Source organism: Talpa occidentalis, unplaced genomic scaffold, assembly GCF_014898055.3.
Source record: "Talpa occidentalis isolate TD23 unplaced genomic scaffold, MPIMG_talOcc4v2.1 talOcc4.12, whole genome shotgun sequence".
NCBI lineage: Eukaryota > Metazoa > Chordata > Mammalia > Eulipotyphla > Talpidae > Talpa > Talpa occidentalis.
In genome coordinates, this window is record NW_023601212.1 from 60,385,160 (window position 1) to 60,411,860 (window position 26,701).

Here is a 26,701-nt window from a genome sequence, read left to right on the forward strand (position 1 = left end):
GACTCCTCCTTTACCCGGTCTGCTGGATCAGAAAACCTGCACTGTGTCCAGTCCTGCCCCTACAATTGGCGTAAGTCGGCAAGATGATCCATGCAGGTGGGTATGGAGCCCTCCGAAGACCTGGAGGGACTGAGGAGTAACAGACTATTTGCCTGTGATAGCGCTGGAGGCGCCATGGCGGCACAGGAGAGGGACAAGGTCCGGGAGCTGCGGGACGAGACCTCACGTGGAGGAGATGCCCCCAAGAGGACCAGCCAACGACCCCTGAGGCAGCACAATCGTGGGGGAAGAGAGGACCACTGTAGGGTAAAGAAAAATGTCAGACTTTTCTGCCTCCCGCCATCAGGATAGATGAGGGAACCCTGTGATCCTGAATGCATGCCTGATGGCGGGCACCTGGACTGGGTACACCTGGGCTAAGACTAGGCTTTTAAGGGCGGCGTCACAGGGACGCCAGCAGCAGCAGCCAAAAGAGAAGCCAAGCAGAAGCTGAGCGAGAAGCAAAAGAAGCAGAAGCAGAGAACTGCCCAGAGAGAGTGAGGATTTGCTGGGGGCTGGGAGGCCTGCCAGCTTCCCTGCCCCCCAGCACCCCTGCCTGCCGTGTACCTGGTAGTCCCAATAAAAGCCTGCAAAACCACTGAGGACTCTGACTCCTCCTCTACTGGTCTACGTGGGTGTAGGGTAAAGAAAATGTCAGGCTTTTCTGCCCTCCCTCCATCAGGATAGATGATGGATCCTTGCGGTCCTGAATGCATGCCTGATGGCGGGCACCTGGAATAGGGTGTGGGCATAGGTAGATGGGATTCAGCTGAGCTAAGACTGTGCTTTTAAGGGCGGCGTCACGGGGACGCAGCAGCAGCCGCCGCCGCCGCCGAAGCCGAAGCCAAAGCCGAAAGAGAGGCCGAGAAGCAGCAGAACGAACGCTAGAGAGCCCAGATAGAGTGAAGACTTGCTGGCCTGCCAGCCTCCCAGCCCCCCAGCCAGCACCCCTGCCTGCCATATGCCTGGTGAACCCCAATAAAAAACCTGCAAAACTACTGAGGACTCTGACTCCTCCTTTACCCGGTCTGCATGGGATCAGAAAACCTGCACTGTGTCCAGTCCTGGCCCTTACAGTGGGATCCTAGAAAACCTGCACTGTGTCCATTCCTGCCCTTACAACCACGATTTGGAGCTTGCCAGTGCTGACGCAGGGAGAGGCCAACGGACTTGGACTAATGGACTGATGGACATGGACTGACAATCCCGCCAGAAGGTGGAGGATCTTTGGCAAGTTAATGTTTTGGGACCCTGGGGGAGGATTGTTTGTACACCCCTGGAGATGGGAATCTGGGGATGGCCAGTGGGCCTTGGTGGCCAAAAGCAGCCAGTGTATAGCCCAGCAGCTAGGCAGGAGAAAAGCCAATTTTGAGAAGGCAAAAGCTGGTGCTAAGTTTGGGAAGCCCTGAGTGGCTGTTAAGCATGAAGTAAGCTGAGGAAGGCCAGTGAGTCTCGTAAAATCACCTGTGGGTGATGCCCTGCTCATTCTTGAGTGAGGGTGAGGAGCTGAGGAGCCCGTCCTTGGGGGACGGGTGGGGAATGTGGCTTTGGGTGGAGCCCAAGCCAAATGTAGAGTTCGTATCCAAGGATCCCCGACCCATGTGCTTGTGCAGGGGTCTGCGAGTCACATTGGTGGCTAGGAAGGCCAAGTGCTGGAGCGACTTCAGACAGAAACCCTGAGGGTTGGCGATTACCCCCAACAGAATAAAATTGCCAATCCCAGAGCTAGTGCATCCTGGGGGTGGATGCTGTGTGTGGCTTGTAGCCGAGACTACAGCCAGAGAAGGCCAGGAAGCCGGACGGCTCCTGGTGTATTACAGTAGATGCCCTGAGTGGTTTCCCTCCCTTGTATGAGCAGTGCCTTCGGCTGCAGATTTGGTGGTTCATCTGCTGGTGCCAGTAATTGTCTTTTGCCACTAGGTTGGGGCCCTGCCTGGACTTATTTGTGTTCTGTTGTATTTTATGTATTTTGTTGTTCTAATGTGATGTATATTATTTGTTTTTGTGGGCCATGGCTGCAGTGCTCTATTGCCAAGAGAAACGTATGTGACTTGTGTAGATTGTATGGCAGAAAACCCTGAGGGGGTGGACTGTAGGGTAAGGAAAAAGTATCAGGCTTTTCTGCCCTCCCGCCATTAGGAGAGATGAGGGAACCCTGTGGTCCTGAATGCATGCCTGATCGCGGGCACCTGAAGTGGATACACCTGGGCTGAGACTGAGTTTAAAGTGAAGACTTGCTGGGAGACCTCCCAGCCCCCCTGCCTGCCATATGCCTGGTAAATCCCAATAAAAGACCTGCAAATGCCACTGAGGACTGACTCCTTTACCTGGTCTGCTGGATCAGAAAACCTGCACTAAGGCCCAGTCCTGCCCCTACACTTGGTATGAAGTTTTATTTGAGATGGCCATCAAAGGAATTGGCGTGATTGCACCCCCCCCACCCCGCCCCCAAACAACCAGCTTCTTGAATGGCAAGAGTGCTGGGACCTCATAATGGAGAAGGAATGTGAGGGAAGTCAGGGCTTCACATCTCCACGTTTAAGGAGGTCCCAGGCAGCTTAGGGGACAGGAGTCAAGGTGTGTGACTTTCTTAGGAGGGGGTTTTCTCAGCAATCAGCAGACATTTGTTTCTGATGCCACTATCAAGTCAGAGAGACTGAGAGAACTTTATTAGGAATGTAACACAACCGGTTTTCCAAGTTCCCAGGAAAGCAGATGAACCAGTTAGTGGTTAATCATAAGGAGGGAATGGGGGTGCAATTCAGTGAGTTAACAGTTAATCCTTGAGTGTGAATTCAATTTGGTGAGTTAATCCTGAAGAGGGAGTGGAATTCAGTGGTTAGAGTTTAATTCCACTTATTCTTAAATTTTAGTCTACAGGTGTTTTCTGTTGCAAAATGGAAGGTATCTGGCTATGAAAACACTGACTTTGCAGCCAGACGCACCCTTTTTTGTTGTGTGCCCTTGGGGAAGTTACTTAACCTCCCTGAATCTCAGTTATCTCATTGCCCAGCAGGAATTTGATTGTAATAAGCACATAAAAAGTATTCAGCAGAGTTGTCAAAGTACTCAATAAACGTGCCTATGGTCATTACTGCTTACTAATTAGATGGTGAGTGCTGGGAACAGGCAGGAGCCTGGGGCAAAAAAAGATGAAGAGCTTCAGCTGCCAACAGTCCTGGGCTCACATTTCAGCTATATCACTCCCCCTATAATTCACTCTGCAGGAATTACCTTGGAACATGAATATTAAGTACTCCAGGGGCCTCCCTGGTGGCAAAGCGGGTTGAGTGCAGCTCTGTGAAGCTGTCCACAGCCTCTGCAGTGCAGGTTCAATCCTGGCCTGCCAGGGAGATACCCAAATGGTGCAGCAGACCTCTCCTGTCTCGCCTGCTGCTCCCCTCAGCAGTGTATTTTGGTCAGTCTGCCGGTTCTGTTCCCCACTCTGTCTCTGGTGAATCCTCTCACCCTCCCACATATCTGGCCTCTACATACATTTATTTGTACATACATACATACATATTTATACATACATATTTATACATCTTGTATGTATAAACAAATCAAAAAAAAAGTATTCTGCACGACCTTGGTGTACCAGTAGTGCTTCAAAAAATGTCTCCTTTGCTTCCTGACCTTTTCCTCCTTTGACTCCCCAGCATCATCTTCCAGTCTTCTAACTATATTTGTGCAGATGTTAGGGGGAAAAGGATGTCCTAAAGCTAATTCCAAACAGGCTTTGTGGACTCCACCCCCCACCCCAGGCCAAAGCCAAAAGACACTGGAAACTCCAAATCCCATCACCACCAAAGGGAAGGTGGCTGGGACCTGAGGGTGGGGTTAAGCAGCCAGGTTGGTATAAAGCCAGACACATGGGCTTTGGAGGGGTTCCTCCATTTTTGGCTCCCCACCAGCTCGCAAGTTCGGCCAGCTCTGAGAGTGCCTTTGGGTTTCCAGGTCGGCGGATCGGGTAGGACGCATTAAAGACTTTATTTCCCTATTTTCTCCCTGAGTTGTACATTTCCTTAATTCCTTCCCCTTGTAAATAAACCTTTTATTAACCTTTTGTGTGTGCCAGTAGTGGAGTATTAATAAGTCCCTTTCAAGCGCGCGGGTGAGGACCCACAGCCAGGCAACCTGTTTTATATCGGGGCTGCCCTATAACACATAGAGTAGGACAATGTACAGTGACTGGGGTGGTGTAGAGTAAATGAAAATTGTCAGGCATTTCCGCCCTCCGGCCATTAGTATTCATAATGGACCCCGAGGTCCTACATGCATGCTGATGGCGGGCACCTGGAGTGGGGTAGGGGCCTGCATAAGTGGGTGCACCTGGGCTGAGAGACTGGGCTAATAAGGGTGACATCACGGGGACACCAGCAGAAAGAGCAACAGCAGAACGAGAACAGAACTAGCAGAGCAGCAAAGGAGAAGTTGAGACCACGATGGCCAGAGAGCCCAGGAAGAGTGAAGATTCCCTGGGGGGCTGGGAGACCTGCCAGCCTGCTGCCCCCCTCCCTACCCCTGTTAGGGGGAAAAGGATGTCCTAAAGCTAATTCCATACAGGCTTTGTGGACTCCACCCCCACCCCAGGTCAAAGCCAAAGACACTGGGAACTCCAAATCCCATCACCACCAAAGGGAAGGTGGCTGGGACCTGAGGGTGGGGTTAAGCAGCCAGGTTGATATAAAAGGCAGACACGTGGGCTTTGGGAGGGTCCCCCATTTTGGCTCTCCACCAGCTAGCAGCATCTGGCCAGCTCTGAGAGTGACTTTGGGTTTCCAAGTCGGCGGATCGGGTAGGACGCATTAAAGACTTTATTTCCCTATTTTCTCCCTGAGTTGTACATTTTCCTTATTTCCTTTTCCCTTGTAAATAAACCTTGTATTGACCTTTTGTGTGTGCCAGTAGTGGAGTATTAATAAGTCCCTTTTAAGCGCGCGGGTGAGGACCTACAACCAGACAACCCGTTCAATATCGGGGCTGCCCTATAACACCCCCACCCCCCTGCCTCCTTGTACCTGGGTACCACACTACAAATGGTGTAAAAAAGTCAATAAAAGCTTGAGAAGCTGTAACAGGGTGGTCCCAGGAAAGGGGGAGGTTCCCTGCCCCACCCAAGGGAGGGTGGAGCTGAGCAGGAAGAGGAGAAGCTGCAGAAGAGACTGAGGAAGGAAGCAGGATGGAGCCAGGAGACCTGGAGGAGGCGCATGGAGCCTAGAGACGCGTGAAGAAACTGAGCTTGTCTTTTGGTCGTGGACTGGGTGACACAGATGTGGGTGAGACCTGTGGGGAGGTGACAATGGCAGCTTTTATCTTGATGTTGATTTTGCTCTTTTCCTTCCGGACTTGTCCGGTTGTTTGTGACCCTTTTCTGTGGGTCCCCACTGGAAGATGCTTTAGACTTTTAGCAGGCTTTGGGGCTTTGCTCTGCGCCATTCCCATATGGATGGACTTTTACCCACGGGGGGATGGGTAACTTTGGGTGCTTCATCTAGAAACTAGACTCTTTGCCTTACCTGTATTGTTTCCTAGTTTTATTAAAGTTCCTTCCCATTAAAGTCTCCTATGTTTTGTGTTGGTGCGGCGGATGGCAGAACCCTTTTAGAATAGGCAGGTTTGTGGGGTTTGGGCTGACCCTCTCCCTGTCCTATAACAAAGCCACAGAGGGCTCCAGGACTCTCCTTTACCATCTGCCTGGATCAGAGAACTTGCTCTGTGCCTTGCTGGCATTACAGGTGGTCAAAGTTTTGCCCAGTTTTTATTTTAAAAATTCTTCCCTTTGACTCACAAAGTATCCGGGGTTTGGCACTAAATTACCCCTAGTACTTTTTATTTTCACTTGAGGTAACACTACAGTGCTATAGGTTTCAGGTGTATATTTCCTTACTGCCTAGGACTTTCTGCTCTCCAGTTTAGCATTCTAGCCAAGATCCCAGGGTGCCTTTTATGAGGAGGAAATCACCTGGGGGCTTTGGGCTCTGGCCCTTCCTTCCAGAGTAGCTGCTGATTGATAGGCATCCCCCCAGGCAACCCCCTTTTTTTGCATCTTCTTCATTGTCTGGAGGTCCCCAGGATTAACTGGTCTGCTCTCTGCTTTTGGCCACCCCCTGGGGTTTCTCTCCTCCTGGGGCTCTTGCTGAAACAAGAGACAGCTGCAAGAGTTTTCCCCTTCCTTTTTTCCTGTCAGTTTCTAGACAACTAGGTTGTCTGGGTTCCCATGATTGGGGAAAGAAAAGAAAGAAGGGGGCTCAAAGTAATGCACAAGAGAAAATCAAACTCTGCAATAGATTAAAAATGATCCTGAAAGAAAAAGAAAAATACCAGATGGTCTCACTCACAGCAGGAATTATGAAAACCTAAATAAGGGACCAGGAAAAAGACTAATTGCAATAAAGTAAAAATCAAAATCAACAAGCAACTATAGACCGGAGACACACTACAGTGGGGGATGGGGGGGGGAGAAGAAGGATTAGGATCAGAAAAAGGGGGTGGGAATTGTATGGGGAATATAACCAAAGTGAAAATGCATACATTGTGCAAAAATGAAAAATGATGTAAGAATTATATAAAATAAAATAATTCATAAAAAAATGATCCTGACCTTCATGGACACGTGAAAATGGGTCCTTGTTGGCCTTCCACACTGACTCATCTCTCCTCCTGACCTTCAGAAGTCCACCTTTGTCTAATCTTCCTCTCTTTTGTCTTGAACTTTATGGAATGGGTTCCCTACTATGTTGTTGAGTAACTTTTTGGTGCTCTTGTTATAGAGCAGCCCCGATATTGAACGGGTTCCTGGCTGTGGGTCCTCACCCGCGCGCTTGAAAGGCACTTATTAATACTCCACTACAGGCACACACAAAAGAAGCCTGTATGGAATTAGCTTTAGGACATCCTGTTCCCCCTAACACTCTAAGTGCTGTTCAATAAATATTCTTTTCTTGTCTAGTGGCAATGAAAATGGACTGAAAAAACAAATTTCTGAGAGTTTTTTTAAAGACTCATTCCCTTAGAGACAGCTTGGTCTAAATAGATTGTACTCCAGATATGACATGCTAAGTGTAAATGTTCGTTAAAAGTTATGTGCTGGGTATTTTTTGTGCATTATCTCACTGTCATCTCACTGCGACCCTCTGAGTTAGGTATGAGATATAATCATTATACTCGCTACCACACTTAGTAATGAGGAAACCAAGGCTTAATGAGTGTTAACCAAGGCTTAGTAATTTACCCAAATATTCCACTAATTCTTTAATGAATTATTACCCAAATATTACTTTCATTTATTACTTCCATGAATATTTACCCAAATGTTGCACTAATTCTTCCTGGAGGCAAACGGGTTCAGACTCAGGCAGCCTGTCCCCTGAGCTCTTGCTCCTATACTCAATGCTAGACCGGCTCACAGGTGCAGGAGCCAGGTGCCCTATCCCAAAACTGTAACTAGGATCAAACCTGGAAAAAGTCTGCCTGGGATGCAGAATTTCGGGGTGCGGTGGGTCCCCCTCTCTGAAGAAAGGCACAACCCCATTCCACTCCTCTCTCTGTTGTCTTGCTCTGGTAGCTTTTCATGCCAGCCCTAATGACTACAGCCTTATTTTACTTTCAAAAGTTATTGAAAAGTCACCATTTAGGCCACAATTTAAAAAAGCCTCATTTTCCCACTTGTTGGTATTCACTTTTCACTGCTGTTCATTCTGGCCAAAGGGCATATTGTGCTGGAGAGTGGCCAAGATCACCAGGGGTATTCTGATGTTAGGGTGGGGTTAGGGTGTGCACTAAGATGATGAAGGGTGCTGCTGTCTCTGAATGTACATAGAGCAGGAATTTTCCAGGCATTTAAGCTAAAACCTCTGAACCTTGCTAATTTTAGACTAGTTCTTCCTGTGAGGTCACCATGGGGAAATGCTCAAGAATATGCTTCACCTTGGCTTCTAGTGTCAAAATCTCAACTGCTTGATTGTATTGTGTGTGGTTATTTATTTTTTTTTTCACCGATGAACTAACTTTCCCTGATTAAGGTTGGGAGTTTTTTTTATTGGTCATTTCAGCCTCTTTCAGTGGAGTTTTCAAATCTTGTCTTTTTCTTCTCATGTTTCCTTTTATTACTCAAGCTTTATTATTTCAGGTTCACTTAGTACTCTTCTTCCCTCTACCATCCCTCTTCCAATTTTTAGATGTCAGAGTGTATCCATCATAAGCAACCAGGTTCTCACTCTGGTACACAGTCTTAACAGTGATATATAAAATGAGGACCAATGCTGAAGGCCTACTGGAGGGAGAAAATGTACTTTTTAGGTGGGTTCTTTTAGATAGAGTTAAATCTAGTTTCCTCATGTTACAATAGTCCTAGCTTTGGAGGTGACCGAATTTAATACAAACAGTTATCAAACATTTATCATATTATTATATGTCATGTACATTTGTCCCTTTTGTCTCATTTAACTCTTACACAAACCCTAAGCAAGAAAATTTCTATTTACAAGAGGAGGAAACTCAAAGCTTAGAGAAATTAAGGGCCTTGCCAAGAGATCACACAGTCTTAAACTCTACACTGTTGTGTAAAGGAAATTCACCTGGGTTGAGTTTGTCAAATGAACTTGACCAAGTTACTAAAACTCTCTTCTCTGTGTGTTAGTTTCCTCATGAATGAAACAGGGAAAATAAAATGGCTCTTGGAATCACTTTAAGCACCTCTGTGGTGCTCAGATATGGAACTGTCCAAAACAGAGCTCTTGGTTTACAAACTATCTTCTCCATCTGCTCCTCCTCAGTCTTCCTCTTAATCTCAGTTAACAACATCACTGCAGCTATGTAGCCAAACGACCCAGAATTGATTCCCTTATCTACCATTTCTAATCTAGCAAGATTTATTCTCTACCTGCAAAGTACATCTCAAATCTGATCATTTCTCCCCATCTTTGTGCCACAACCTTAGTAGTCAGACACTTCATGTCTTGCTTGGATTACTTTTTCTTAGGACTTACAGAAGTTGTTAGTATTAATCAATCTCTTCTACAGGTAAAACACCAAATAAACTATTCTCCCTTTTATTTTTTTCAAAATAGTAACTGATGAAAACTGATGAGATCAATGAAAAACATTATATTTACTGAACTTGCAGTAGTAGAATCCCATATTTAATACATTTTGAAGGAACTTTAATATACTATATGGGTTAGTGGTGGGGACAGCAAAGAAACATCAAAAGTGGTTTTATTGTATGTTAGGGGAATTTTATCCCTCATGTCTGGGCCCAGGATAGAAGACGAGGTGTTAGTAACTCAACAGAGTATAAAAGAAGAGGGGATGTCTGTGTATAGCAGCCTTAGGATACTTTCTTTGGGGGGCAATGGGTGACCCTTGCCTTGCCTCCTGGAAACCATGAGGAGGAAGATATGAACCCTTTAAATGGAAATATCAAACTTATGGCTGTTGTGATGTTTCTGATAGCTATGGCGGGGGACCTAATCCACAGCAAATAGGAACAGGGCAATAGAGACCAGTCTGCAACGTCAAGGTGATTAGACCATGTGCGGGCCTGAAGACTCAAAGAGAACTGCTGACAAATGTGACGGACCTCAACTTGGACTGGTTTGGAAACATGTGGGCAGGGACTACTGGATCAGTGTGGAACAGGAAGTTGAGATCTAAGTTCCATGTTTAATCAAGGCAAGTTGAAAACTTTGAATCAGGATAGGAAGGAAATGGGTAGGAACTGCAGAAAGCACCAAAGAACACAGAAGAAAACAGGAAGGAAGGCCAAGAGGAATTCCCTGAGTCAATTTGAATAAAGCTTCAGGGGAGTTTTGTGTGTGTGGTTTTTGCAGAAAGGATGTACCTCAAGGATGACTTAGTATGGTTCAGAGGTGGAAATGAGTGAAAAAAACCATCCACTGTGGTCTTGGGGGTAGGGAGATGGGGGAATGCTACCTTCAGAAAGTGAGAAAAAAAATCATGTAGTCATGATTCATTGTTCTGCTTCTCCTCATCCCACCTAATATCTAATTATAGGAACATTTTCATGTGGTTCCTTCTGTGCTAGAGCTATACTTTGGAATTAGTAATCTACTTTTTCCCCTCTGGCTGTTTTCTTTACTCCTTGGCCCCACCTAGTTAGCTTACCTATGTCAGTTATCTTGGGAAAGGAATGGGCCAACACAAAGCAGAGGAAATGTTTCTCTTGACTTGAGTTTTAAACACTCAGGCTCAGAGGGGAGCAGAAAATGCCTTATGAGTTAAGTCAAGACTTTCCTGACCCTGATTCAATTAGGGGAGGAGGGTGTGAATAAAGTTTTTCTGTATGTGCTGGTAGTTTCAAAGCTGTGAAAACTATTGAATTGTTTGAGGAGACAGAGTTTACTGTCTATAATTAGATTTCAGTCAAGTTGATTTTGAGAAAATTTTTTTATATTCTATTCTGAATGAAAGGATCTATTTAGAAATTTTTAAATATTCTTAACATTGCATACATATTTTATATACACAAGTTAAAATGTAGTTTTGTGAGTGCCAAAAAATCTGCCTAGATATTTTCTTTCCTTAATGGTGCAGTGCTTCGTGGGCCTATTTCCATGGAGAGAAAAAAATTTGTGGCTGTTTGTGCCATTAGGTTTTAGAATCTCTCATCATGCCCTAAAATAACTGCCAGTGGTCAATTCATGATAAAGAAACGTAGCAAACATGAAAAATGAAAGGGAAAATCAGCACCGGAACAAAAGGGTAGACAATTGAGGGCTAGTGAGCCTGAAACTCTAACGGAATATCATTCTTTGGCTTCTCATTTGCATTTGAACTAATGGTGTACATCCGGTTTCAATGAAAAGTACACATTTCAGGTTTACTAATCTTTCATATCCAAGATCAAAGTGTAGCTATCAGGAGAACTTGTGTATTTAATCGTGCTATTTTAAGTTTTGTATAGCCTTTCATTCTTTTCTGATCCTTAAAATATTAATAGCATAGCACCTTCAGATCAACTGCAAGCAAATTTAATTTCATTTGGCAGATGAAATTGTGACCCTGTAAGTGAAATACAGGACTGATGAACATCCTTGGGATACTGAAAATATCTTAAATGTTATAAGATTATAAAACAAGACTGAAGATGATTAATGCTCTCAATACAGGAGTGGAAAAAACTATGTTCCTCTGGGAGGTTCAGAGAAGGCTCTTTATTATAAAAATGTAATGATGTAGGAGATCTTATGTGTGACACTTGGAAAGAGTCACAAATCTGATTCCTAAGGAAGATTTTTAGAAATACAGGTTCAGAAGACCTCACTCTAAACCCAATGACTCAGAATTTCTAGAATGAAGGGATCAGGACTCAGAATTTTTTAAAAGCTTGCCGAGTGATTCTGCTGATGAATTATTCCTTTGGGATCCATAGATCCTACAAATATATTCAATACTAAATTCCCTAAACAGTATCCCCTCAGGGTTTTTGTTTTACCTCTTCTGGAATATCACAGGTTCCCTGTCTCACAAGGCAGCCTACTCTTCAGGGGAAGTGTGTAGGGTTTTGATGATCAGAGAGGAAGGGTAAGGTTATTTGAGACAGAGTGAGATCAGAAATAATCAGGAATAGAGGAGACAACTCTGGAGAGGAAACTTAGCCTCTGTCATGGAGTAACTTGTCTAGTTCTACTTTATCCTTTATGAGATGGGAGCCCTTGATAGAAGATCAAAGAGTATGGAAGTAGGGAGAACAGCTGGAAGTTTAATTCAAGAGTTAAGTGAGGAGAAATAAGAACTTGTATCAAAAACAGCAAGTTGGAAGGGCAAAGAGAAGGAAAGAATGAGCAGAAACAGCCCTACAAAACTTGACTGATTGGGGGCAAGGAAGAGTCAAAGCTGATTCTGGGGTTTGAGATCCTAGAGTGCTGAAAACACTACCCAGAATGGGGACATCAGGCTGGCATCAGATTGAGAAGGCAGGTGGCAAATCGGGATTTAACATTTAAAATGCTCTTATTTCCTTCACCTCCCACCTACTCTGTCTCCTGTTATAGGGCAAAGCTTAGATGTGCTCAGAGGTGGGTGAAGAGAGCACCTTCAAAATGTTTGGCGAGTGAACAGCTACTATACGTACCTTCTCTTTTTGTTCTCTTGGATAAGTTTAGGACATTATTCTTTTTCCTTAAAAAATTGCAAGTCCGAGGGCAGCCCCAGTTCATAGTACTCCTTTGGGTGAATCAGGATAAGGTTTCCTTTGAGCTTATGATTTAGAAAAAGAATTCCCATCTGGGTGGATGTAATTCTTTGTTCATGTCTAGGGATGCAGCTTCTGTGGGAATATAGCATGTGACTTCCTGCTCCAGGATGAAGAGCGTGGAGAACTGAGGGCAGAGAGGAGACTTTTCCAAAACTATAATCATCTCATTTTCTGCTTCAAATCTTTTCATGTTTCTCCAATGTCATTTTATTTTAAAAGATTTATTTATTTTGTGCATACAAGAACTTGGGTGTTGGCCAGGGTGAAAGGATTCACCAGAGACAGAGTAGGGAGCAGAACAGGTGGATCTACTGAGATACACTGCTGAGGGGAGCAGTGGGTGAGACAGGAGAAGTCTGCTGCGCCATGTGGGTCAGCAGCCTGGCAGAGATTGAACTCATGCCGCATTGGCTGGTGATAGTTTGATAGTGCTATGTCTTTAACCCGTGTACTACCAGGGAGGTTCTCCCCAGTGTCTTTAGGACAAAGTTCAAAGTTCTTAGCTTATAAAAAAAAGTCATTCATGACAACTTCCCAGTCTCTTCCCTGGGGACTCTTTCTTCACCTGGTCTCCCTGTCTTAGTTGCCCAAACAAGCAAAACACAGCAGACCTTTCTGAGACTGCATTTCCCTCTCTCCCTACTAGCAACCACCACCCCTCCCTTCTCTCCCTAGTGTGCACGTTGCTCTGGTTTCCCCAAGATTTACTTGACTCATCTCAAGGAAGCTGTGTCAGTTGTAACTCCAGAGTGAACAAAAACCTGCCCTTTGCACCCTTCACTTGACAGTCTTCCAGGAGTCAGCACTTTCCAGGCGGTGAATGTGCCGCCTCCCTGTCTGTGTGTAAGCCCCTGGCTCAGGCTTGTGAAATCCACAAATGACCACTTGACTTAGAAACAAATGAAAAGTGAAGATTTTATCACCCCAAACCAAGCAAACAAACAAGACCAAACTAAAAACAAAACAAAAACAAAAGAAAAAAGCTTCCCCAAATAAGTAAGTTTTAAAAAAAGGTTTTTGCTGCTTTCTAAGTATGAGTTATTCCGACAGTTGTCAAAATCTTTTTATTTTCCATACTTTAGTTTAGGCTTGACGTGGGTATTCATCTAGACAGTAAGGATTGATGGGAAGATAATTGCTTGGAATAGAGTCTGAGACTTCATTACAAGGCTGGTTAGCTCTGCTGTGTCCATGTATCTGATCTTTAGATACTTAAAACAATTGTATACAGACTCCTGTAATATTCTTGCCCTCTGTAAAATCATGTAGATGGGGGGATTTGCTCACCTGTCAGAGTTTGAACTCTCATCAGTGCTCTCTCTGATGATGGTTTTATTTGTTCAAAATGCTAGATCAGCAGCGGCTCTCCTGCCGGCCTGTGACTATGCAGGCATCTCTTTACAAACCTGTTCCTTTCAGGGGAAGCTCTTTCTGCCTGCTTGTGTCTGTGCAAGTGTCCTTGACTTCCCTTCCCTTTTTATAATAAACCTGCCCTTTTGAATGTTAAAAAAAAAAAAAAACAACAAAACCAAATGCTAGACCAGCCCAATGATGAACTTTTAAATGATGAAATACTTCCATAATCTATCAAAAGTCTTCCCTAGAACTTCCAATCCAATATATATTTGCTTCTCTGTGTGTATTCTCCCCTTTCTACAAAGAATGTGAAGAAGCTCTGAGAATGTGTTCAATAAAAAAAAAAAAAAAATTAAATGTAAAACATCATTTAAATTTCTACAAAGAATTTACAAATAGGAAAGATACGGTAGTAGGAGACCGGGACATGGGAGATGAGGTATGTGTCTTCGACGTGCAGGCCCAATATTTGCGTGGCTGATCCTGTGGCTTCTAGAACCACATAGAAATGAAAGTTCATACACAGTTCTTGTCTATAAGGAAAAGCAGCCATTATCCACTTTTCTTCATAAAACCATGAATAAGAAGAGATGCTACTCAGGCCATAAGTGTTCATTCTGTAAATGTTTATTTTTCAATCTTTTTGGCAGTCATTTAAAAATATTTTCTGAAATTTTTAGCATTTAAAGTAATTCAATATTTATTTTTTAGTTTCCCATAGTATTTTTTTTTTTTTTTGCTGTGATTCTTTTAGTCAGTTTTTGAAAATGAAAATGAGTAACTACCAATGTTAATGTCTTATGCAAGAATTGGGTCCCCCCAATTGATTTTTCTCCCATTTTTTTTCACCACACCCTGCGTGTTACATGTATTTCACTCATAGGAATAACTATTACTAACATTAATATTCAGAACCCTATTTAAATGAGGTTGGAAGGCAAGAGAGTGCCACCATGTTTTAGCAAACTACAGGGCCCAAAATGCCTGGTATCGCCCATGGACAGGGATGCTGTGTCACTCTCTGGTGGAACTAATGGGGAGGTCCTCCAGAGGCTGATCAGGGGGTTGTTAGCCGGGGCTATGAAGAAGCATGAGTCTCACCCTGAACACACTCTCCTGTTTACCCTCTTTTGTCTGTTTCTGAATAAAGCCTATTAATTGTTGGAATAGCTGTTGCTTTTGTTTGAGGTCAACACTAGTTCTATGTAAGTTTACTTGCAACTTGGTTTCTAGTTTTGCTTGGAGTCTATGATATAGTATCTCAGTTACCTTATTTTTCTACAAAAATTTTTATTACTGAAGACTGAAGTATTTGCTAAATGCAAGGCATAATTATTATAAGGTTATTCATGTTTTTATTGATTAATAGTGTAACAAAACATGTGTTTTTCATTTCCCACCGCTGTTTCTTTTTTGACTAAGCCTCATGTACACTTTCTTAAAACCATATTGTTGAAGATGAAATATTTTTCCTTTCTTTCCTTACATGTTGAGTGGCTAATGGGGAGTTCAAGGAGTTCAGTTGTTTCCCACACAGAAGAGAACCAATTTCATCTTAAACAGACTCTCCCCAGCCAGCACAATTTGCCTCAAACAGTAAATGAGAAAAATGAGAAAAAATTATAAAGTTGTGTAGCACAGAGTGTAACATGGAGTGGTTGCTCATTAAATACTACTTAATTATAATATAATGGACTAAAAACTACAGGATGTCACTCCTCTACTTCTACATGGTCCACCATCCTATTTTCTTCTTTTTCACTTCAAGAATGTTTGGGGTGTGCTTTTATTCTGAAACTGGAATTCGATCAAATGCTTAGTTACCCAGTAAAATGCATGCAAGAACTGTAGGTGAACATCTTCCTTAAATCTTTTCTATGATTTCATTTCTTGGAAGGGATAGATAAGCTATCTATCATCAACGGATAATCATCCTCCTATCTAAAGAGTGACCTGCCATTTGGTTCCTGGTGCAATGAGAAATTAAAAAAATAGCATACGCTAATGAGTGTCACTTCGCAGTCACTCAAATCAGAACTGGAATGCCACAAAAACAACTCCCTGTTAGCCCAGAGGAAAAAAAAAAAGAAAGAAAGTAAAGGGGAAATTCAGATTAGTCACAAAGAAGTTCCCCCGCCTGCCTGAAGAGCTGCAGCATTAAAACTGAGAGAGTCCGTTCTGCTCTTTCAATTGCTTCTTATCTCTGGCGTTGGGGCTTACTGACTGTTTTCTGATTGATACACTTTGTTTTGCCCTCAGCTTCTCCTTTGCAGAGAAAGGTCAGTCCTTGCTCTTGCTCTCCTTTACCATCCTTTTCATCTTCCTTGCATGCAGCCTGTGAAGATGGAAGGGGGCCAGCCCCTGGATGAGAATCTGGAGAACGCACCCGGGAGGAGATTCCCAAGTAACAAGCTATGGCTGGTGGTCTCCGTGGTTCAGGGGCTGGGGCTGCTCCTGTGTCTCACGTACATCTGCCAGCACTTCCTTTCTTACCAGGTAAGATGTAACACTCAGCGCTTGGTTTTCTTCAACTCATGCTGTTCGCTGCTCCAACAACTGCAAACGGTCACATGGAAATGATCGGATGCCAAAATGGTCGAGTTTTTTTTCCTGTTCCCTTCAGCGACTGTTAAGTATCAAGACCCTCCTGTCTCTTCCTTCCCTCTTTTCGGTACATTGTAGTGGTTGGGCTCAGTGGAACTCGACAAGGGCTTCGGGATTACTTTGCAATGTGAAAACGTTGTATGCCTTTAGGAGCTGTCACTTTGAAGCTCCGAGTTACTAATAGACTTGATTTATCTATTCTGCTAATGACCAGAGAATTAATAGAAAAAGGAAACGAGAGAGAGAATGGTTCTACTTTTCCCATCATATTCATAAACCCCATAGACACTCTAGATTTGCTTTGTGAAAAATGCTAAAGCTGTCAATATTATTAAGTTCTTTTAAATGCTAACTTATGCATTTTAAGGGCTAAGGTGTATGTGTGCCTGTCTGTATACACACATGTCTAAACATCTACCCCAACAAGTGAGTCAGGTATCATTTCACACAATCTTTACCAATCAGAACTTACAGATATCTCTTGGTCTTTATTCACTATGTCCAGTGCCTTATATAGTGGGTGATCACCTCTCTGGTATTTTCCCCAATTAATAAATACACTCTCTATTTTTTCCTTTTCTTTATTCTGGTCTCTTTGATATTATTTTTTGCTTGTTTACTTATTCATATCTATAAGCATTAACTCCATAAGGACATTCTTGACTGCAGGAGACACCACTGAAAATAAAATATATAAGTGTTCTCCCTCTGTGACCTGTCCGGGTTAGTCTGATGATTCTTATTTCCCTGGCAGGTTCATTTTGGGTTAGAAAAATCTCTCCTTAGTAAAGAGGAGGCAATAGGAATTTTTATTTCTGATGGACATGTCAGAAAAGGGTCGCCCCAAGTTAAACCAGGATTAGAGGAGCACAGTCCTCGTAATGTCTGGGCTTGTCTTTACCTACAGGAAATAGGGGTTTTTGGTGCACAGAGTGTGGTTGTGATCACGGTACCGCAGAGAGGTCTCGTGTCGCCAAATTCCAGAAGCGTAGCGGGTATGATGCTCAAGTCTGCAGACCAGTGGGAAGAACACACCTGTCCTCTCCACATCACAAGTTTCTTTTTGTGTTGAGCCATTTGGGTGACATTAGAACAGGCAATCTGGGGAGGGGAGCTGTGTGTCCATGGCAGGATGCCCAAGATATAGACCGGAATTAGGCTCTTCCGAGAAGAAAACAAAGAGAGTAACCAAAAATAGAACAGCTGAGTGCCTTCACCAGGTCTAGGAGCTCTGAGAGTTCTTTTTCAAAAAAAAAAAAAAAAAAAAACCACAGTGATACATATTTCCTCACACTGTGGGATGATACAAAGACAGGGCAGATGGCTAGAGTCAAGGATAAACAATTGCACTAGGGTGCTCAGCAAGAAAGGGCAAAAGGTAAAACCACTTGGTGGTGGGGCTGCCTGAACTATCAATAACCAGAGGATGCTAAGAAGGGGAGGGGTCCTTTCTGGCAAGGCACCTTGCAATTCTGTGACAAAGCCTGGAAGGCAAGTGGACTGCTGTTTTCCAGAACATTAGAAATCACGATGAACCAGTCGTTGGGACCAGCTTTCTCTGGTCCTGGAACAAATGGAAGTAAGACATGGCAGATATGTTAGAGTTGTTTGCTCAAGAAACATATTATCTGTATACTCTGGATACAGGTATTTTTGGACCTGGATACTTGAAATTCTTCACCCGACATTAATGTCTTTTTTAAAATTTTGAGCTAGATTGTTTAGCTGTTAAGCTAATATAATTACTTCTATATTACATTCATATAATATAATGACAGAACACACTAGGTCCTTTATTTAATCTCGTATACTTTATTAGGAAGGAGGACAGCACACACAGGAAGTGTGTGTTTTCCCTGAAAATGTGATAAAATAGTGATGGCAGCAGTGTGTCTGTGTGTGAGTGTGTGTGTGTGTATGTGTATGCACGCGCGCGCGTGTGTGGTGAGGGTGAAAAAGAGAAAATATAAAAGAGAAGGTTGTAGAGTAGCTATTGAAAAAGGCACATAGACACAGTAACAACTGATCTATAGACTAAACTCATCTATAGGAACTTTTGGAATTTTGGTTGAAAGATGGGTCGGTGGTGATGCAAGTCAAATCTCTACTTTCATTAGACAATATTATAATGAAGTGTACAGGCAGTAAAAATAGAGCTGAAATGTACATTATTTATCCAGTTAAATTGGATCTATTCTGTTGTAGGAGAAAGGTATTTGGAGAAGAATCATGATTTTTCCCTTACTTCTTAGATTTAATTTTTTACCTTTAGAAAATAATTGCCTATACAGATGATCCTATAAAAATGAATATTTAAGTCTTAAACTCTATTTGGCGATCAGCTTTCCCACCTATCAAGTTAATTTAGTAATCTCAGCTTTATCACCATTGTGTTTAATTTTATTAACTTTATGAGAGGATAAAGTTTTCATTTTTGAAATATGCCAGAACAAGAGAGCCCTTATCCACTCTCCGTATAATTCACTTTTCTGTTTGGGCCTTGCTTTTTCTCATTTGTAACATGAGTCAGTTGGACGAATGATCAGAAAGAATTCTTACAATTCAGTGTCCTGTGTGGTTTTTTTGTATATATTCGTAGGAAAGGACAGGAGGATTTGAGTGACACAAAACACAAGTAAGTAAGATAAGTAAGATAAGAAGAATTTTAAAACTTGTGGATTTCCTAGTTCTTAAGAAGGGACAGGAAGAAGAAAAGTTTGCCCATATATTAGTTTTCTGTACTTATTTATATATTATGTACATATCTAACCTATTTGGGGTTAGCAAAATATCTTATTTGGAAAGGGGGAAGAAGTGGATATACTATAACAATGGATATGAAACAAAGTTATGAAGCTGAGAGCTTCTGACACCAATACACACTGTTTGGAAATTTGTTGAAATTGCTGGTTAAAGGATCAGGCTTCTAGACTTAGCTGTGACTTCAGGAAAAACCTACAAGGTGAGAAGATTTTGTAAATTTATATTACATAGTATTTTATAGATATGTGGTCTTGAAGTCATCATTCTTGTCACTTTTGATTATAGGGGGAAAACAGAAGTGAAGGGTTGTTGGAAAGTGAGCTGACCAGTTCCATGTTAATGATGGTTATAATTAGAATCAATTAAGGAAAATGCAAAGAATCACTGCATTTTTTTAGTGGGTATCAAAGACAGACTATTTAACACATGAGCAATAGAAGGTAGAACCTGGGGAAGGAGGTAATATTTCAGCTGTTATTAGAAGGAGGATTAGAAGTTCTTTAGATAGACAAGAGGGATGGGGTACTTGACTAGGGATAGGTTTTCCAGGCAGAATAGCAAGTTGTCCAGAATGGTTCAATTTTGGGTGTTTATGGGGAACATGGTGGAAGATGAGGATGAAAATCTAGGTGGAGGCAGATCACAAAGGGAATCGTGACTCATCTGAAGGGAACACACTTCATTCTATTTTAGGCAAAAGAAGACACAGGAAAAATAACCAGAACTGTTGCTTCTCCAAATTTCGCTTCTCCTATGTGGTCTACATATTGGCAAATATGGAAAGTGAATCTGAACTCACACAGCACTAGGGGGCACCATAGTAAAACTAACCATGATGTTATCTTTCAGAAGTGAACCTGCCCTCTTTTCCTGAGGATTAGAAAACTTTTCTCAGGAAGCCAAGTATTTATCCACTTAGAAGAGAATGAACACTATCAGGCAACAATAATGGTTCACTGTTGATAGTAATGTACTTTCTAAATGAAAAAATCTAGATGTAAGTTCTCACCTCAAGTACTCAAATAAGACAGGGCAATAACTTGGATGGGGATCGTTCTGGAAAATGTCATAATAGGGTCTCCCTGGTGGCACAAGGGGTTAAGACACAGCACTATGAGGCTATCCGCAGCCACTGCAGCATGAGTTTGATCCTGCGGCCCGCCAGAGAGCTACATTGTGCCCCAGACCTCTTCTGTCTTATCCTCTGCTCCCCTCAGCAGTGAATTTCAGTACATCTGCCTGTTCTGCTGCCTTCTCTGTCTCTGGTGAATCCTCTCACCTCCCACGCATCTGGCCTGACCCCAATTCTTGTATGCATAAATAAATAAATCTTTAAAAAAAAGAAACTGTCATATTGTACACATGTATAGGAGCAAATAAGCCCATGCAGAGGAGACCTGAGAAGCACACAGGAAGGCTCTTGGCACAGACCTAGCAATATAACCTCCCTCTTCTTTTTTTCTGATTTCAGGCCCTCCTACTAGACCTCAGCAGAACTAGTCTTGCCTAGGGGTTCACCACTCTGGCCCCCTTTGGGTTATGTTTCTTTTAAGAGCAGTTACTCCTGTGCCATTCATTCTCAGAGAACCTGCATCTCTCCCACCCATTCAATCATGAAAACTAATTTTAAAGTTCTGGAGTCATTTATGCTGGAGGAGCCAGACAACATGTTGTTATTATTTAGCTTGTGAAAAGAAACAAGTGAATTACATGGAGAAAGGCCTTCTCCTGTTCTCCAAACTGATGAAATATAGAGTGTCAGGATGAAATAGGATTCTGGGAAATCCTATGCTTTATTTATTGTTTGTAGCCATTCATACTTTTGATACTGTATTTTTTTTAAAGATTTATTTATTTATGCATACAAGAACCAGGGTACAGGTCAGAGGTGCAGGGGGTGAGAGGATTCACCAGAGATAGAATGGGGAGCAGAACAGGCAGATTGCCCTAAATGCACTACTGAGGGGAGCAGCAGGTAAGTCAGGAGTGTTCTGCTGCTGCCATGTGGGTCACCTCCGTGGCCGGTGATTGAACTTGTGTTGCAGTGTCTGCGGATTGCTTCATAGTGCTGCGTCTTAATCCCTTGGGCCACCAGGGAGGCCCTGATATATTTTTTCAAATGAAGGAATTAAAACACTTCTTTGTACATGAGTACAAAACCAAAAAATGGTTGGGGAAGTACCGAATAGGGTGCTCTGGGCCAGAAACTAGAATACTCTGGTGTAGTCCAATTATTAAGCATTATGATCCTGTATTAATTCCTTCAGGATTGTTTTAAACATTTCCAAGATCGGAATTTGGTGCTGTGAGGAGCAAGTGTTGTCCTATAGAACTTTATAAATGCTGAGATGATGATGATCAATGAAAGTGTTCCCATAAATGTACTACCAATAAAACATTTACCTTGGAGTATGTGCACACATGTATGCACACATACCCCATAACTCAGACAGCATACCCCAGTTAACCTTGACCTTAACTTCATTAACCTTGACTTCCCTACTGTAATTTTTAGGAATAAAAAAAGATCTTGAAATAAATCTTATCCTTTTTGAACATTGATTTCTAATTAACAGTTCATGTCTGCATTAGAGAACATAGGAAGAAAAAGGGGAGAATTTATGAGTGTAGAAAGTTTTATTTGGTTTATGTCTGGAAGTAATTTGGAGTGCTAAAATTCTAGACTTTGAACACATGAGTCACTGGTTCCTTTCCCCTCCCTTTGATGTGTTCCATCCAGTTTTCCAATGACTTGGCTGCTAAATGGGACAGAAAATTTTACAGTAGTCCCCACTTATCTGTTGTTTCACTTTCTCCATTTCAGTTAGCTGCACACAACTAAGGCCAGAAAATATCACATACAATGAAATATTTTGAGAGAAATTCCATATTCACATAACTTTAATGGAAGTCTGTTGTTATAATTGTTCTATTATTATTTTTTTCATCTCAATATGCCTAATTTATAAGTTAAATTCTATCATAGGTATGTATTTATAGGCAAACACAATGTATACACACACACGCGCACACACACACACACACACATAGGGTTTGGTACTATCCATGATTTTGACACCAGAAAGGGAGAAGATCAGGGGGTCCCCTCAACCTGATCTCACCTTCCAGCATCACAGATGGATTAGAAGGGAGCAAACCAGCTGCTGCCCACTGTTCCACCTGCTGGGATTTAGAGGGTGGGCCGAGGGGCCCTATTCCTGAGCCTGGGAAAGGGCTATTGAGACACTCTGGTCAAGACAGAAGAGGACTCTATAGATACCAGTGAGGGCAGGCGAGGAGGCAGTGTTTATTGCTTAGAGTGGAGAAAGGAAAGAGAGCTGTGAGGAGACCTCTCTGGGCATGAGAGACTGAGGTGCCAGGGCTAGATGTCTATATTGGCATAAGGGCCAGGGCGTTGAGAACAAAGGAATGAAACTTTATTGGTTGAGGAGGCAAGGAGCATGGACTTGGCTAATGTCCATTTGTCTGTCTGACTGTGGTCTGTTTACTGTTGTTAACTGTGAGCACCAACCAGCTGCAGCTCAGAGCTCACAATAACAATCTCACAGGAGGCCATCTCATGGTGGCTGTGTGCCCACAGCTCCAATGAACTGGTCTGCTCTAAGGGTCTGTAACTCCTTTCTTTGGCAACAGGTAACTTGATAAGTTGTAAAGAGATACCTCATGAATGCACATGTTGGGGAAAAATAAATAATAAGAACAATTCACCAAGGAAATATATGACAGTAGGTATTGGGGCCTGGGGTCATTAAGTTTGGTACACATTATGTTTACCAACCTACGAGAACTGCGATATTCTGTCCTTAAATGCTGTCCTGTCCTTGTCCTGGGACACTTCCTGTCTCACTTTTAGGCCTCCACTGGGGGTCTTGGAAGGCAGTATCCCCTATAGATGAGGGGGAACTATAATATTTTGTAGAGACATATGCTCTAGTTCATAATACTAGAAATATTGGGGATATGACTGGCACAATTTTTTTCCCTGTTCATCAGCACTTTCATTCTGAAATATACCTTAAGTGGATTACTATCTTATATACGTTTGTTGTCTAACTTTGATAAAATATAAATGCTACTTAATGTACTCTGGCTGGTAGAAAAATAGACAAATAAATCCAAACCTTAGTTCTTCCAATACTAATTTAATAAGAGTATGTGGATAGAAAACCTTCATCCCCCCAAACAATGAATTGTGTAAGTGGGGGGGAGGGGAATGAGGGGTCCGGCAAATTTAAATGATACACACACACACACACACACACACACACACACACACTCAGGTGGAAGCCATAGCACGAAACTAAGAACCAGTTAAGCAGCATTAAAGATCAGGATGAATTGATAATTATTATTACAAAAATTATAAATGAGACTCAAAATAGCCCTCAAAGTGAAAAACCTTGTTGGGTTATGATATAAATTGTAAAACGTACATTTTATAGTTTAGTAATATCAGAATTACTTGAATTATTTATTGGGTGATTAATGTTTTTAGCTTCCAAGGTCCCTGGAAATCTTAACCTGGGCCTGCATAAGACGTGATGAAGACTGAAACGCCAAACACTTTTGAGGGGGTTGGGGAAGGAGACAGACTGAAGGGTGTCACTCCTGGTGCTACTTGCAATAACAATCTCTTGCTTTTGCAGATCTTTTCACTATGTTTGTCCTCAATTCTTCACTATGATCTTGGGGGAAGATAGATTCCCATACACAGTTTGACAGTGAGGAAATCTGAGGCATTAGACTTAGGTTGACATAGAAAGGTTAAGTTTAGAAATGACTAGATTTGAATTCTTGTCTCAATTTCTTTCCATTATATTTGGCCCCGATTCCATGACTCTATCCTGTTGAATTTTGACTGGATATTTTAAAAGTTTTCTAATATTGGTAGCTTTTGAAGAAAATTTGTGGGAAAGATTTATAATCTGACAGAAAGAAAAAAAGGTTTTTAAGAAAAGGTCTTTAAATCAATTTACACAAATGTTGAAAACATGGCCAGTGAAACTTTAAGGATCACACAACATTTTCTAGATTATGTTTATAAAAGAGAGCATTGCATGTGTGATATATTCATGGAACTAAAAATGGGACCTTGATTTGGGAACTCGCTTATCCTTATTCTCTCTGAATTTTCCTTTTTCCTCCTCCTCCTCCTCTCTCTCCCTCTGTGGCTGCATCACTCTAAGCTCTGCTTCTATCTTCACCTAAGTCCATCTTTGCTGTGTGTATCTCTGTATCTTCCCTTCTTCTAATGACACCAGCCATACTGGATTTAGGCCTCACCTTAATCTAGTTGACCTCAAGTCAACTAGATTAAGTACATCTGTAAAGACCAAAAAGATCACATACTAAAGTTCCAGGTGGACATAAACTTTGGAAGGACACTATTTAACTCACTATAAACCATTTATTATTTTACTCATACAAATATATGTAGAAAGCTTTAATTACCTGCCAGAAACTGAGGAATCAATGGTGAGCAAAACAAGAGTGCAGCCCTGTGGAGAAAGAAGACGGTTGAAGCAATAACATAGTCATTGATAAATATTGGATAAACAAATAGGGTACTGTTCTTTAGTAAGAAATTTCACAGAAAGCTATTTACAAATTCAATACTAGTTTCTTTTTTTAAAAGATATATTTATTTATGCATAAAAGAGCTGGGGTACAGGCCAGAGGTGTGGGGGGTGAGAGGATTCACGAGACAGAGTGGGGAGCAGAACAGGCGGATTGACTGAAATACACTGCTGAGGGAAGCAGCAGGTGAGTCAGGAGAGGTCTGCTGCACCATGTGGGTAGCTCCATGACTGGGGATCAAACCCATGCTGCAGTGGCTGTGGATTGCTTCATCTTAACCCCTTGCGCCACCAGGGAGTTTCTTTATTGGGATTATAAAGTAAGAATATTTTTCTTCTGCGCTAGGTGCTTTGTTGCCCTTCCATTAACAGAAAGGCTTTAGTTTTGAATGAGCAATGTTTATTCCACCATCTTAATTGAGGTTGAACAGCAAGATGGGGGAATTAGAAACTGGGGAAGGGAAAAAGACTTGTTCTTGTCCAAGATCAGAATCTAGATTTTTCTATTCTCAATCCACGCCTTGTCCACACTACTAGATGACCTTCTTAAGGCAATAGTTCCTCTTTTATAGCAAATGAGATGGGGAATGAGTGACTTCAAATAGACACTGAATATAATAATTCTGTTACTTCCTTTGTACTCAAGAGTGAATGAGGCAATCTCAAAAATCTGAATAGTGTGTAGTGTTGGCTAGAGCTAGTGTGAGACGGGTGACCACACAGCCACTAACTAAGGATGAGGCATAGCAGAAGGGGTAAGTTTCAGCTTAGCTCAGCAAACATTCATTTACTGAATGTCAGTATGTTTGAGACATTGCAGACTTCATGGCAATGTGAGTACATTGTAAAGCTATCTTTCTGGCCTAATTCTGGCCTAAGTTGCTCTAAGGATATTATGGTGGAAATGTCTCCATAGTGGTGAGAAAGAGAGTTCTTTTTTTTTTTTTTTTTAAAGATTTATTTAAAAGAACCAGGGTACAGGCCAAATGCGCAGGAGGGTGAGGGGATTCACCAGAGGCAGAGGGTGAACAGAACAGGCAGACTGAAGAAATACACTGCTGAGGGGAGCAGTGGGTGAGACAGGAGAGGTCTGCTTTGCCATGTGGGACTCTCGCTGGCTGGCCAAGATCGAACCCGCGCTGCAGAGGCTGCAGACAACTTCACAGTGCAACGCTCAACTGCCTGCACCACCAGGGAGGCCAGTGAGAGTTCTTAGAAATGTTCTGGAGATGCTGTCAGTGGCTTTGAGAACCTTCCCAGTTAATGTGGAAAGGGAAACTCAGATATGCAAAAATCTTCTCCTTCAGGCTATCATAATTGGTTGCACTAGATCAATCATAAAATTTTGAAGGTCTTTTATGTCTCATGAATCCTTGGGGTACACTTTCTAAGACTGAGGAATCTATCAATTCTGATTTGAGAAAAGGACACTGCAATTCTTGTTCTCTGAGATAGAGAGGAGAGAGTAAGTTAATAGGGGGTCTGTCTGAGAAGTAGTCATTGCTAGATAAATATGACAAAAAAATTGGAGGTAGTTAGAGAAAGAAAGCTATATTTGGATATCACATGGGCTGCATAGAAGAGAATGAATGTTAAGGGAGAGATAGCAGAACAAAGGTGTTGGTACAATGGTGAAGGGTGGAGATGGAGAAAGAGAAGGTTTGGGATGATAATTAAAACAGCCTTGCTTTATGTTGATTAAATCCCAATAGACTATTCAACAAGATTTACAAATCCACACACATTTATCTCAAAGAAATGTAACTTCTAGGCTAAGATTTTCTGAGTTAGGAAGATTTCTTGGCTAAAGAAACTTCTCCATTCTTCCTACTCCTTACTCTGAGTGGAGTTCTGAACTTCGCTGATCACAAGTGGGGACTATCTCTTTGTAAGGAAGTTCTGTACACTGAGGGCACATTAAATTCATTAGACTGGGAGTCTTCCTTTCCAGCCTGTTGTACTGGGTAAGTATGGAAATTTCCATTTTCCTCTTTGGAGGTTCCTTGAAACACAGCTGAGGAGCTTGTGAGATTATGCTTTCATGATCTCTCTGCTCTCCTTTGACTGACATGAGCCCCAAGGAGGGGAGAGGAGAGTTTCACATCTCAGTGAAGGTGGCATG

The 26,701-nt window shown here is 42.3% G+C and overlaps 1 protein-coding gene across 3 annotated transcripts in view; it reads left to right on the forward strand.

Annotated features, from left to right (window-relative positions):
* The window catches only part of TNFSF4 (TNF superfamily member 4), a 124,797-nt gene that overhangs the window by 86,323 nt on the left and 11,773 nt on the right, over positions 1-26,701 (forward strand). The window contains exons 1-2 of one of the 3 annotated variants that reach the window (XM_054693468.1): positions 5,293-5,314; positions 15,950-16,111. In XM_054693468.1, the coding sequence (XP_054549443.1) occupies positions 15,959-16,111 (153 nt within the window). In that variant the 5' untranslated portion in view covers positions 5,293-5,314; positions 15,950-15,958. Of the gene's footprint in view, positions 1-5,292; positions 5,315-15,619; positions 16,112-26,701 lie in introns of those variants that run through there. The other 2 variants (XM_037506470.2, XM_037506468.2) reach the window with 2 other exon arrangements.